Source organism: Aulonocara sp. 'chitande type north' Nkhata Bay, linkage group LG9 (genome assembly GCF_057382095.1).
Source record: "Aulonocara sp. 'chitande type north' Nkhata Bay isolate Kocher_YH1m ecotype deep benthic linkage group LG9, A_spYH_male_GT1.1, whole genome shotgun sequence".
Taxonomy (NCBI): domain Eukaryota; kingdom Metazoa; phylum Chordata; class Actinopteri; order Cichliformes; family Cichlidae; genus Aulonocara; species Aulonocara sp. 'chitande type north' Nkhata Bay.
The window spans coordinates 16,700,696-16,715,546 of record NC_141352.1 but is presented as its reverse complement, the minus strand read 5'-3'; the positions used below and the strand labels follow the sequence as shown (position 1 = coordinate 16,715,546).

Below are 14,851 nucleotides of genomic sequence, written 5' to 3'. Positions count from 1 at the left end.
TAGCAAACATGAGCATGCTAGTAGGCTAATCTACTTAGAGAAGATGGTACCTTTTATTTAGCATACAAGTTAGACTACACTGAGCCACTAGTATGACTTGGGTTCCAGTTTTCCAAACATGAGATTTCTCTTCCACCTCATGTCTGCTATGCATGAAAGCTAAACATGAATAAAGATGAAGAGGAAAGAATGGGAGAGGAAATAGGTCTCATCAGAAATGATTCACTATGCTTGGACTAAAGCACCTCAGGCTGGGAATGCACCCAAATCTCTCATTTCACACACGCATCACACAGATAAAGACTAAAACATGCGCAGTTACACACTAAACACAAACAGGGAAAGAAAGAGATGAGAGGCTGGTGACATTCACTGCTTAGAAATTCCCAGCGTTGACGCTTACTTTGTGTCAGTTATGAATTGCCTGCCCGAGGACAAATTCATACCGTATCTCATATGAAATATTTAGATACCATCTTTGAGAGGGGATAAGAAAAATAAACAAACGGGACAAAAAACAAAGCACTTCTTATCTTTCAGTATTGTAGCCTCTGATTTACTTCTTCATCTGTTTTATTTCCAGTTGAAGTTCAATATTTCGGGGCAAATGCATTAAATCTAATATTATCAAACAGAAATCTCAAGTCCACATATCCTGTGTGTGTCTAAGGTCTGGTCCCTTAACTTTTAACAGTCAAGCTGTACTATACAGGGAGCCCAGCTAATTCATTCCCAACAGTCTGGCAAACTGCCCACAGTTAGCACACAATGGACTACACAATGGGTCTTATCTACTAGGCAGAGTGAACACAGAGAAGACTGTTGAACAAAATGGCCTGTAAATGCGGTTTATATTTAATTAAATGTAATCTTCTCTTTTTTTCATTTGCTCAATCAATCTCCTGGTAAAGTGATTTAGATGCTTATGATCGCGCTCCTGTCTATTGACTGGAAGGGCAGCTTTGAGGAGATGAACAATAGATGTGCTGTGTATACCGAAAGAGCACCGGGTCATGTTTATTCATAGGGGAGCCTTTAAAATAAATAACATACTTACATTTTACACATCACGCTGCAGCAGGCTTTATGATGCAGGAAGCTGACACTGCGTGTGATTTCTTTCTGTTTTAAGATACTTTTTGTAATCAGCCGAATAACTACTTCTGTTTATGTATCCCTTAAGATCACCCCCATCGCCCTTTTTTGTTTTGTTTTGTTTTAATTCACCCCTTTAATGCTAAGCCTCTAACTGCTATTGCAATTTCAGCAAAGCTGTGCAAGGCTGCAATTAAACCATGCTGCTGCAGCTGCTGCTGGTAGCTGTGTTCATTCAAGGCAATATCCTCCTGCCACACTCTCTTTTTAGATCACTGAGCTCCATAACATCAAGAACATTACCCGGATGCCACGGGAGACAAAAAAGCATGCTGTGGCGATCATCTTCTGTGACGACACGTCCAAGACATTCGCCTGCGAATCAGGTAAAAATCAAAATTACTATTTTTTTTTTTCTCTAGCCACTTCGGAGCAAGGACAGCACCAATTTCAAGTGTCATTTCTTATAAATACGCCGGTAGGTGTAAGGTGAGGACTGGCGGCGTGTTTTTTTTGAAAAGTTTGACGAGAAGTGGAAGGAGAGTGAGAAGTGAGAGGTTGAAGGAGAAAGACAAATAGAATGAGTGAGATGAGGGAGGCAGTGGAGAACTGGAGTTTAGCCAAGTGATGCTCATTTGCCGCTATATTAAGAAGTGGGAGGATCTGTTCCGAAATATTGATTTTCATAGTGCAGGTATGAAAACTGATATCGGGCATAATTTGCGGCGTGTTTCAACTCAATTATAGACTGTAACAATACAGATTGTTTCTAATACGTGGATAGACAGCAAAGAAGGCTCTGGATCTGCACACGGATGTGTTTTTTGTGCAAAGCTGAAAGCAGAGGGTTAGGTAAGGTGGATGCACCTTACTTAACATCTTAACTCCACTCTTGCAGGTGTGCATTTGGAAATATTCGCATATGACATGGAGAGTTGTGAACTCATATCTTAACTCTCTCCTCTGCTAGATCAGTCCTCTCACACCACCGTATGAGTGTCTTTTTCCCCTTTTTTGACCATCAACCTTCCACATCTGATATCCTTCATTTCTCTTGCATCACATGATATCCACAAGTGTTAAATTTGTGGAAATTAGCAAAAATGTGGCATCCTGTAAATAAGAGGTTCAGGTTGTATCAGATTTAAATTTGGCATGCTGCCTATTTTCTACAGTGCAACAACAGTGAGTGTATGGATTTAAAAACTGGCATTTTTAAAGTGCAGTCATTTCTTAAGGCATTCATACAAATGTGCCAATAATTGGATGTTCACTGTTTTTTAAAAGCAAAGAGAAAAAGCAGATAATTAGGTCTCATGAAGCTCTCTTGATATTTTAGTTTTTTAAAAATAACCATTTTATGCCTCCATCTAAGCAGTACCGTGTTGTTTGGTGTGCTGTTGAGGAAACACAGGATGGAACAAAGGAAAAATCATTTAAAATTCCTGACAGCTTTGGGTGCATCTGACAAATATGCACATAAGGAGAGATGAGCATGACCTGAAGAGATGAGAATCCTGTCAAGTGTGCCAACTCTTTAAATTCCACAGCCGAATGGGGCCTGACAGCACGTATACAAGTGGATATACATTTTGCATTTGTCTGGATAACGGCACCTTCTCCCGAAACAGGAAATACAAAGAAAGCTCGACTGTCTTTTGATTTGATTCTCACATATACTGTCACTTCAGCTTCATCTTGCCAGCACATCCATCCTTTTCCACAGCACACCTCCACACTGAGACATCCTCCCGCAACATCTCTTCATGCATGGCACATGGAGTTGCGAGGTTGCTTCTGTGCTGATGAACTGTTTGCTTAGCTGATTTTCCACTCACTGGCCTTAAAAAGTGTGGGAGTTTAGAGGCCAAGAAGGCCATGGCAACTGAATGAGAAAAGCTGAATCTGGGGAGGCATGAGGAAAGAGCTCAAATTCAGAGCTGCTGGTGCTGCCTGTAAATGTGTGGCTCCAAAGTTTCTCTTTTTTGTATGTGTGAATGAAACGCTCCAGGCAGCAGCAGACCTTTCCTTCACCCTGCAGAGTAATGTAGATCTGTCCCATTGACAATGCTTGTCAGAGCTGAGCTGACAAACAGGTTGTCTTGCAATGGCGGCAAATACGCCAGGAAGACACGCCAATGTTCTCTCGCATTTTACACGAGTGCATGAGGATTTTTTCGTAAGCAAACACAGAAACATGGTAGAATTCCCACACTTGCACATGTGTCTCTGTACACATGAGTGGCCATAGTTACAAATCCCAGTGCTCTCCAGGGCCAGGGAGCTTCAGAAAGATAAACAACTCTGGCGTTTGCCTCATTTCGCACTTCAGTGACTTTCACCAAACGTTCATGTAAGACAATTGGAAATCTTCTGCACTGTAAACACAATTTTTCTGACTTAACAGGAAGGAAAATTGGTATTCACACGTAACACACTGCCACACAGACTTCCAGATTTGATTCATGAAATCATTTGTTTCCACTTAGCCTTAAATTAAAAAGTCTGTCTCACAATAAATGTTCTGCTTCGTTTTTGACTTTCATCCGTAGCAGGCGCAACTTCTTCCACGCAGCTCATTTCCTTAATCCAAGATTGTTGTTTTGGAAGGAAACAATAATTGTCCTAATTCCCTAAATTTCTCAAAATTAGCCAACAATGCTCATTCACTGTGGCTCTATGTTACTAAACATAAATTTGGAAGTTAAAGCCCCAACACAAGACTCGTAACCCCGTGTGCCCCCAAAGGTGTCCTGCTAAGGCACCTTTGGAGACTATTAATACCACCTATACATTAAATATGAATACAGCTGGTTAGCTCACCTCATTACAGCATTTCAGGGAGTTATTGGATCAGATGATTCTGTGTAAAACCTCAGCGGCACTTAAAGCGGTACCTTAATTTGCTTTCTGTAGGAATGAAATAAAAAAGAAATGGTAAAAAAAGAGCCCTCAAATCTTAACTTCAGCATTTTGGATACATTCTTAATTTCTCATTGAGAGAGGTAGTAACAAGGGTTTGGAAAAAATAATAATGTCACGTTACTAAGGTGCTCATGTGCACACTTGTAAAGAGAGACGAGATCCTGGAGTTGCATTTCAATCAAATCCAAACATTTTGCACTTTAAAGGACTGTTTATGTAGGAATATAGAAGATGAATGTTGCATGTATAAAACAATGAAATGGAACAAAAAGCAGCAATTATTCCTTTAGTGGAAATTAAAATACCACGAGGGAAAAAGTCATTTACTCTGTGGCTCTGGACCTGCTGCGTCTCTGATTCACTCCTCCAGCCAATTGTTGTTCCTTGTGAGTCATGCATCCACTTAACCTGCTAAACACAACCCAATCAGAGGCACTGCAGGGCGGTCCATTAGCCTTTTCAAAGTAAAAGCCATCTGATGTGTTACACATTCATGCTAATTTTGACAACCTTATTTTGGAAAATGCAAAATGATTGTAAACTGCCTTTCTACACTAAATATGACTCTATAGCCAGGTTATATGTTTGATTGCTTATTGTGGTGGAAACATTCACCCTAACTATGTCTGAAGGGAAAGAGAGTATAAAACTTAAAAAAAAAAAAAAGTTGAATTAATGTATTTCCTTTCCAGCTAACAAGCAAAATTCCTTCTCCAATTTGGGAAATAGCTTATTGATTACTTGAGTAGATTATCGCTAGTTTCAGATTTACTCTGGCCATATTGTTTTAGCTGTGCTACTTATATTTTATAGCCTTAGAGCTGAGTATTGGCAGATAATGGAGGAGAAACCCCGTCTTCATCTGGACAGAATCCACTGCCTTTTTTAATCTGCACCAAATCAATCAGACTGATCCCCCCCCCCCCCCAGTCCTTTCACTGTTTGCTGTACTGTTGCCTTGTGCATGTAACGCATTACTCCTGAAATTCCATGGATGGTTTATTTCGTATGTGTAACATGTACAGTATGTGTTGTCGTGTATGTGTGTGGTTAATGGTGGACATTCCTTTATGCTGTGCTACTGTGTGCAGAGCTGGATGCAGAGGAATGGTGTAAGCTGCTGTGCATGGAGTGCCTGGGCAGCCGTCTCAATGACATCAGCCTGGGAGAGCCAGACCTGTTAGCAGCGGGGGTGCAGCGGGAGCAGAACGGTGAGTGCCCAATTAGTCCCTGCTAACACGGGGCTAACACAGACAGCCATTCAGGGTAAATCTCGCTCACTCAGCCTGCCACCGAGCAGTTAGCTGATGCAGTCCAGGCCTTTATGTGTTAAAGCAACTAAGACCTCAGAGGGTTAGGTGAATGGAGAACAGCCGCTGTCCAATTAGGCCGGACTAATAATGGCCTTTTTCTTTTTTTTGCCAATACCTGATTTGATGTCCCATGTTACAGCCCATACTTACATTAGCACACACAAGGGTTCAACTTAAGACTTCAGAAGAATGTGTGTGTGTGTGTGTGTGTGTGTGTGTGTGTGTGTGTGTGTGTGTGTGTGTGTGTGTGTGTGTGTGTGTGTGTGTGTGTGTGTGTGTGTGTGTGTGTGTGTGTGTGTGAGAGAGCACAGGTCAGTCACAGGCTGCGGCCGGGGCTCTGTTCCAGGCCTAATGAGAAGTGCTGTGCATCACTGGCTTCCCTCATAATGAAGCTTGTCACAGAGATGGATGAGATTATGTCTCCTAAAGCCATGTGAAAAAAATGTGCCTCCCCACATATTCCACTTACAGGAAATGAAAATGGAAAAGAGAGGAGACAACAGGGCTCTGCTATCACAGTGGAACTCATTCCCTGTGTAATTTGTAAAGTCGCGGAGGAAATCGAAAAGGCAACAGGCAAAAACGAGCAGTTTAAAGTCGAAAAAAGGGGGCGAGGAATTGAAAAGAACCTGCCGTCATTTCGACCCATTACATCCCGTTGCGGCTGCAGAGTGAAATTGTACTCCTCAACATGAACTTGGCTTCATTCGTTTACGGTATCAATACGAAACGTTTTGACTGTGCCGGGAGTGGGGAGCCAGTTGAACTGTAACACTCGCTCTCTCTTCAGCTGTGGCAGAAATCCTGCTGTTTGTTGCTCCTACAAAGCTTTCAGCAAAGTGTTATGGAGATTAACTGAACTCGTACCTCTCCGCTGCCTCTTTGAGTGAATGAAACAAAAGGCTTTAGCCTGCAATTTCAATTAGTAGCCCTCCCCAAACAGCAGGGGCTGATAATTAGATCAGAGTTCATTTTCACTGTCCCTAAAAATACGCCACACCATGACACTGCCATTCTCTATCCACTGCAGACTCATGGCTTATTTTGAATCATTAAGTGTAATTAGTGAGAACTAATTTAGATCATGGAGGACTCCCCCCCCCCCCCCACACTGTCTCTCTGACTCTCTCTGTCTGCCTGCCTCAGAGAAATGCTTTAATATGAATGGGCAGATCTGGCTCACTGATTCCGGTGCAGCTCACTGGATGGCCGGTTAGACCCACTGCAGTTGAAGTCAGTAAAGTACTGCTTAAAATGCCTTCTGCATCGTAGTTTTTCTCTACTTCTGCGATAGAAGCCATGTTCAGTAACCTTGCAATATTTCAATAATAATAATTCATAACCTTTTTAAAATTTAAACAAAACCGCAGCCCCCGACTAGTCACCTCATGTGGCTTATATTTTATCCACCCTCTAAAGCACCATTTGCTGTTGCGAATGACACAACCCACATCTACGCTCAGTTAAACCGCACTCTTCGCTGTGGGATCCCACCTTCAAGTAAGTCTGCTGTGAATTGTTTCAGAACGCTTCAACGTGTACCTAATGCCCACCCCCAACCTGGACATCTACGGGGAGTGCACCATGCAGATCACTCATGAAAACATCTATCTGTGGGACATTCACAACGCTCGCCTCAAACTCGTCATGTGGCCCCTCAGCTCCTTGCGCAGATACGGCAGAGACTCCACCTGGTTCACTTTCGAGTCCGGAAGGTGCGTGTGTGCGTACGTGCATGCAAATATTTCATGCCTGCTGTTGTCTTACGTGTGATTGAAATGTTAGCAGTGGGAGTGAAAAACTTAGTTTTGGAAAGGTTATAAAAACTTCAACAAAGCAACTTCGGATATCCGAAACATCCCAGGATATCAGCATTTGCCACAGAGCCCTTCAGGCGACGATGTGACAGGTGCCTCTGTGAGCGTGTGTCTGTGTTTGTGTACTGTATCTACTCACGCATGTGTTTATGTGTTTGACTCCAGCGGGCTATTATAGTGTCTCTCTCTCTGTAACTGAACAGTCAGCCATGGATATTTGTAGATCAGCAATCTGAGAGTGAGCGCGATCAAAGTGGGTCTCTGTGTGTGTGTTCCTGGCGCAGGATGTGTGACACAGGAGAGGGTTTGTTCACGTTCCAGACGCGGGAGGGGGAGATGATCTACCAGCGGGTCCACTCGGCCACGCTGGCCATTGCCCAGCAGCATGAGAGGATGATGGAGGAGATGGAGAAGAGCTCCCAGGTACATTTGTGCTTTTTTTTTTCTCTCTCTCTTCCGTTGTTTATCTTATATCCACCAGCCACACTTGATAAGCCCGACAACTGCCTTCTTGTACCGCCAGCATAACAAGCGGCTAATAATCAATGCTGGTATCAACATGAAGTTGTTGTCGAAATAATTACGTATCACTAACATAGTGAGCTTCGCTTTCTGTAGTTAAAGCATCCTGCTGAAATTGATGCCAGAAGAAACACAAAGACTCCATCTGTGCACACACTTAGACACATATTACTGTAATTTAATAAAACACCTTTCTTCCTCTGGTATTTCTGCAGCTCTTTCCCTGCCTGTTTGAGGCTGATCTGAGGAGCATTTCATTGAGGCTTTTTGCAGAAAGCAGGCAATAGGTCATGATTTTCACACACACAACACACATTTCTCTCTAGGTACTGTATTGCCGCTTTGGACCAGGAGCCCTCTGACACCCCGCCGTCTTGGCCTCGGTTTCCTCCTTCCACCACAACATCATCCCGTGCGTTTCTTCCTTCCTCCCATCCTCCCTGCTATCGTCTGTATTCTTTATTTATGTAGGCCTGCCTAGTGTTTGATGAGCCTTGACCATATGGTCATGCTCCTGGACCCCACCATTTGGGAACTTTTCCAAATGCAGCTACCCTTAGCTCTATAAAATGTACGCTCAGCAACAGAAAACTGACCGCTCATGTAGCAGAATGGGGGAAATGGCATGTTTACTGCTGGGTAAATCCATATTTTTTTCAACACTTAATGTATTTCAAGCTGCTTTTTCTAGACGGGAGTCTTTGGTTTCATGTTGAACGCAAAAATATAAAACGCATCATTCCCTGGCAAAACAACACGGGGACCCCGAACGAGTGTTCATCTCACCCATCACGCAGCCATTCATAGCAGAAACATGCCATTCAGTCTCTAATATGCTGTATTACCCATGCTGTTTGTTTACTGACTATGCAGAGCAATATCACCTGTTGTGAGCGACTGACTGAGAGTGACAGAAAAGTGAGAGACACTGTATGCGTTCTCTGTCTGTTCCAGAGCCACTCCAGAGAGACGCTAACTAAGTCCATCTCCCTGCCACGCAGCGCCTACTGGCAGCACATCACGCGTCAGACCAGCGTGGGGGATCTGTACAGCTACCAAGGTACAAACAAGAAGTCACTAATTGTCATATGCACGGGTTGGGGTTTTGGCTCACCGGCAAGACTGAAAAACTGCTAATGAGGATTACACGACAGTTATGGCTTTAGCTTTTACCTCTGTGTATTTCAGCACTATATACTTTTACAAATATGTACTTTTTAAAGAAATTACTGTTTGTGTCTCGTGCATTGGCTGGTAGTTGCATTTATCTCATGTCTGGCATGCAAACTCAGCCTTATCTGATGCACATCTGATAAGCTTGAGTTCAAGAAAATGAAAGCAGATGAGTTCCACTCTGTGTAAGCACCAATGTTTATAGTCACAAACTCAACACAAGCGGGTGAGCTCTCTCCGCTTTGCTATTAAGATCTTTGGTAAAATGTTAGGCTCCTGTTGAGTTTAATCATACAGAAAAATTAGCCAACAATAATGGAAAATATCCAGATTTAGGTTCAAATTTGTCTTAAGGTAGTCAGATCATAATCTAAGCTATGAATAAATGTATTTATTTTTTTATATCTAGAGGAAATTCACAACCATATTCATCTCAAAGCGTGTCCTTTTGTCTTAAACAACAACTTACAAGTCGAGCTAGGAGTTTCTGTCTCCTGAGTCTGAGCTGGGAGCTGAGACGCTTCCTGTTTTCTTAATGACACAAATTATTTTTTATCGCATAATCACGAATTGCCTGCGCGCTATTGTTCTTGTCCGTATCTAATACATAAATGAGACTAGGTTGTAAAGAGAATGTGCACCCTTAGGATAATGGCATCAGTTAAAGCTAATTGGATTCAGGAGTGAAATCAATGAAACATGATATATGGTGTGAATCAGGGATATTAGAGACTTTTGATCTTAAATAGCAAATTTTTTATGAAGCTGGGGAATGTTACAAAGTTATCTTCTTTCTTCCACGCAAACAAAGTCAGTACAAATGGATATAATTTAGCTCTTTAGCTTCTCTCTAGAAGTGGATGCCTAAATAGATAACTTCAAAAGCTCAGAGACTTAAAAAAAGAAGCCCAAAAAAGGCTTTAGGTTAACATCTCTGTTCCACTTTGTGAATCTGCCGTATGCAAATCAAGCGGAAAGACTGCACGGTGTCCTTGGCAGAACGCAACAGAGCAAGTTGCTTAAAAAAGAACATCACTGCACACCTTAAGTTGCCACAAAGCTCCTTCATGCTGTACTGCACCTGAAAAATCTTTTGTGTGCTAATTAAACTAAGCTTAAATTGTTTGGGAAGAACACGTTGCACTATGTATAGCATGAAAAGGCCCTGCATGCCAACATGAAAACATCAAAAGGTGAACTGAAGCGAAAGGGGGGCATCGCGATTTGGATCTTCTTTGTCGCCTCGGGGATTGGACGGCTCGCCGTCATTGTGCGGAAAATGAATTCTCGAGTTTGTGAAGGTATCCTCCAGGATAATGTCATGTTGGCTGACCAGCTGAGGCTCGGGAGAAGAAGAAGCTGGGCGATGCAGTACAAACATTAAAGCAAATCTACTACAGGCTAAAATGTAACCCAGTGCACATACGCCCAGGAGAGCGGCTCACACCTGAATATTGAGAACACTCGATTGATTCTACATATGGATCTGATTATTCACCCATTCTCAGTTGATTCCTGTTCAATATTCTGTGCTTGGAAAAGAAAAAAAAAATATAGGCCTACGCAGGTTTTCAGTGTCAACCCAACTGTTGTGTTATCTCAGTCTAGAAACACAGCAGGAAAAAAAAGGCTTTGTGACTCACTCCATTGCCACGAGTTTGACGTGACTGTTTTGGGATGCGCAGCTGTCGGAAAAACACGGCGGCATTGATTAAAAAGGAATCGGCGAGCTTGGAGGTTTCCGGTGGATTTGACTATTTGGAACCTGTTCTTGATTTCCATCCCCGTTCACACCCTCCTAAGAATTTGACTGATGTTCTGAGCTCTCTGAGGATGTCTTTTTCTTTGATAACTAAAAGCAGAGACGCACAAGCATATCTAAATTACAGTATAAAAGACAAGAATGATTTGTGAAAGAAAGCACATTCGTGTTTGCGCACGTGTGCGAGTAAGCGAGAGCGTCTCGAACCGAGTGCATTAATAATGCAGCAGGTGGTCCGTATGCGTCCAAGCTCAGCCCTGTTTGTCCTCTGTGTGCACTTAATGTACACGTATACTTCAGAAGGAGTAAGAGAGTGTGTGTATGTGTGTGTGTTTAATGTCTAGATGTAGACCAGAGGCAGAAAGGTGATTAGTGAGCTGATGCGATTATGCTCTGTCCGTGGTATTAGTTGATTAGTAGACTTATCTGAGGATTATGGGCCTTTTGGCTTTCACTGATAGAGCTAAACAGAAAGCCAGGCTAAGATGGAAGTCGCTCTGACGTCATAATTTTCTTTTGAAAAGCTAAGGCTGGGGTGTTTTTTTTTCTCTTTTTTTCATTATCATTTAATTGTGGCCGATAAGCTTAAAAGCAAAACGCAAGTCTTCCATTCCAAACATCAACATGTTTTTACTCATATACACTAAACGGAGAAGCTTCCACCTTGGGGTCATTATTTATAAGCTCAGTCACTGTAAAGTCTCCTTTTAAACTCTTCCTCTCCAAACTCTGGTGAGCAGAGGAGCTTCTCTCTCATCCATCACCTTGGCATATCCACTGGTCCTCCCACACTTTCTCTGCATGTCGGTCCACGTTTGGAACAACCCTCCACCTTCTCCTGCTCGTGCACATTCTGCTTTGCTATTATCTCTCCACCCTTTCCATGAATAAATTGAATGCATCAGTGTGTTTGAGGACGTTTGAGGTCTCGTCAGGCGAAGAGGACAACGAGGTTGTTCTGGGGAGTGACGGGAGTTTAAGTCCTGTTGCGACATGGGATGTTTGGGATGTCGGACGGGGCGGGGTGGCGATTCGCTTAACATGGCTGTAAGACATGGATGAGGACGGCCTCGCACATTAATTGCATTGATTCCTTATTGGCAGGCCTGCACCTCCCTGGAGGTCAAAGCATCCTTTCATTGACATGTTCCAAATTTGTTCAACTGGTTTTAACAATTGATTGCTACAGCCAGGTAACAAATTAAAGGAAAAATCAACATACAGTGTATAAGTAATTTGTTAGGTGACCCACTGACTCTCATGAAGGTCTCTGGAAGTCAGCTGGAGGAATGAACATCATTTTTCCTGAATCGCCCGTAAATGTTCAGCTGGATTAAGATCTGATAACTGTGAAGCCATAACATCTTTATGCTCATCACACCTGCTGTCCACTCTCTACATAGCTGGGTATAAATGTGTTCAAGCTTAGCAGCTTCATAATGATTTGATGCACTGACCCTTCTCTCTTGAAAATATTTACTCTCAAGACACATTTTGGAGCGACTGTTGACCCCCAAAATCTGAATGAAGCTGCAAACCATAATTCAGGGATAAATAATTTAAATCTTTACCACATCCAGTGGGATACTTATGATTATTTGGAACTTTAATTTGTCATTTGTTATCTATGAAATCATTTTACCAAAAAAAGAGTTTTTTACTAATAAAACTGGAAAAACTTTGAAGAGCAGGACAAAATATTTATTAACATGTTGAGCACTTAAAAAAAAAAAAAAAAAAACCAGTCACTGCACTCTTTGTCCCAGTGAATCAAATTAAAACTAGCCTGTACTTTTGTAACATATAGCAGTCGAATAGAAAAAGTGATGATAAAAAGGCTGGTTTCAGTTTAGTTTAAATTCTAGTTACTGATAAAGCGTGCTGGTAATCGTTTTTTTTATGTCCTTGTTAGATCTGTGCCGTAGGCATGCCCTCTTTAAACCCCACGCTTTGACCAAATATAAACCTAGCTAGAAATGTAATCACATGTTGCTATCGACGACAGGTATAAAAGCGGCGATACCAGTGGACTACATCATAGGCTCTATATATAGAGTGTAATTCAGGCATAAGCAGCAGCAGTAAAGGAAACAGGTCTGTCCACTGATAAACCATCTGTTTTCCTCCATGACCTTTTGAACTTGGAATCCATAAGTAGATGGACTCAGTACTACACATGTATGTGTATACATCCAGCGTTACTGAGGTTCAGCAAATTTAAAACAATAATGCACTGAGTGATAGACCCAGAATGCAACGCACGTTTTAGTAACAAAAACAAAATCAGTGTGAAAAATCCACATTTTTTTTCCCCATTGGAAAGAACCATTTTAAGTGATGATGAATTAAAGGAAAATGTTTTTAGAAATTCTGTTCTTCGGTACCATAGTCGTATCAGAGAAATGGAGATGGGCACAAGAACTCCAGATTTGAGACCCCTGGAAGAAACCATGCTGGAAAAATGCCCCACAACAGGATTACAGAGCCACCAAATCCATTCATGGGGGGATCAGAACAAAACTGTCTTTGATTTGTTAACAAAATTCTTACTAAAAGAGGCCACTGCAGCAGACATGGCATCCACTACTTTGAGTAATCTGTTTTCAACCATCTATTCAACAGCTAAACACACAGCTTAGCTTGGTTGCGTCTTTATAAACAAAGGTTTGAATATGAATATGCAAAATACGGAACACGATTTATGATCCATATATATAACATGTAATCAGACTCTGATTGCATGCAAGGAACCAACCCTGTTGTTTCCCTGAATGCAGAAGAGCAAAGCAACAGTTAAATTTTCCATAATAACATCTTGAAACCTTTGGGGGGTTTCTTGCTTTTTTTAAAAGAATTATCTGCGTTCATGAACAATGGACAAGATATCTTGGCCGTGATATCTGCTGGCTACACCGGAAGCTCTGAAATGCTGGCACTCGTTCCAAGGGACTGAGTCATCAGACAATAGCCAATGGGTTCCCAGATTGCAGCTGACTCATTATGTAGTTATCACTGTTAATTAACAATATTTTTAAAAATCAGACTAAGTTGAAATCGGTGCCTAAAAATATCTTAGAAGCTCAAAACAGTCTGTCTTTCAGTACACAGACAGATTTAAACACCCTCAGTAGACATGGCTGCAGGTTGTGAGTTTTTCTTTTTTTAATAATTATGCTATTAGCTCCCAGAATAATAATTTGGACCCTAATATAGGTAGGAAGTCAGATTCTTGGACCATGATACAGCTGGCTGTGTCTGCTTCCTGGCTGTATCACTCTGTGCATGATGAATATCCAATCAGCACAGTCAATTTGCTGAGTCATGCTCGGGCTGCTTTCAAATACCCTGCGGGTCCGGTGGAATAATTAAGGAACACAGTCCCCCCCCCCCCCCCCCCCCCGCTGAGGTTTATTCACCTATTTGTTTATTTCTTTGTGTCAGTAAATGTGTGGACTTGGCAGTAAAAGTAGTGTCACTCTTTTATTCAAATATATTTAACATCTGCTTTTTACTGAGCTGGAATTGTCTCAAAAACACATCCCAAAAGCCTTGTTTGCTGTAACTGACAAAGATAATGCTAAAATGCATCTTGTTTAAAAGGAAAGAGAGCTTTTCATCCGTTTTCAACTAAATCCAGCCCCATCAAAGCATTCAGCTTTTTTAAATATGACCTTAGATTGGTGTTTTCATCTTCACAAGATACGTCATACTGAGACAGGTTATGGTTTATACCGCTGGTTTACTCTCTTTACTCTAATGTTATTCACTCTTTTGGGTTTCGGTGAAACTGCCGTGTCCTCCGAGTTTGCTGATGCAGAGGAAGTGCACTTTAAAGTTTCCGAGTTGAAAAAAAGCGAGGCGCCACACCTGTCGGAAATGGTTCGATTACCAACTCTAATACTGGGAAGGAAAGGGACGGGGATGCTTGTGTTTTGGCGTGTTCCCATTTTTGTGTGCGTGCGCGCGCATGTTTCGCCTGCACGCCGTCTTTCTCTCTCTCACGCCTGCATTTTATTGTGCTCTGTAGTTTAGTGATGTAGCATTAGCAATTCTAATGAAATAGAGAGCTGTACCCAGTTTGATCGGCCGGGTGCGATGCGAGGGGATTTTTTCCGAGAGGTAGCAAGTATCAAAGGGACAAGACGATAACCCCGTCTTATCTGCGACAGGCAACATGAAGTATTGTAGATGTATAGTAAATGCAAAAACTGAACCCCATGAAAAATTTATTGCAGGTAAAAGTT

The 14,851-nt window shown here is 42.0% G+C and overlaps 1 protein-coding gene across 3 annotated transcripts in view; it reads left to right on the top strand.

Annotated features, from left to right (window-relative positions):
• The window catches only part of dok6 (docking protein 6), a 56,690-nt gene that overhangs the window by 33,284 nt on the left and 8,555 nt on the right, over window positions 1-14,851 (top strand). For all 3 annotated transcript variants that reach the window (XM_086306126.1, XM_086306125.1, XM_086306127.1), the window contains 5 exons: window positions 1,367-1,481; window positions 5,112-5,231; window positions 6,859-7,048; window positions 7,435-7,573; window positions 8,627-8,732. In XM_086306126.1, the coding sequence (XP_086162252.1) occupies window positions 1,367-1,481; window positions 5,112-5,231; window positions 6,859-7,048; window positions 7,435-7,573; window positions 8,627-8,732 (670 nt within the window). The remainder of the gene's footprint in view (window positions 1-1,366; window positions 1,482-5,111; window positions 5,232-6,858; window positions 7,049-7,434; window positions 7,574-8,626; window positions 8,733-14,851) is intronic.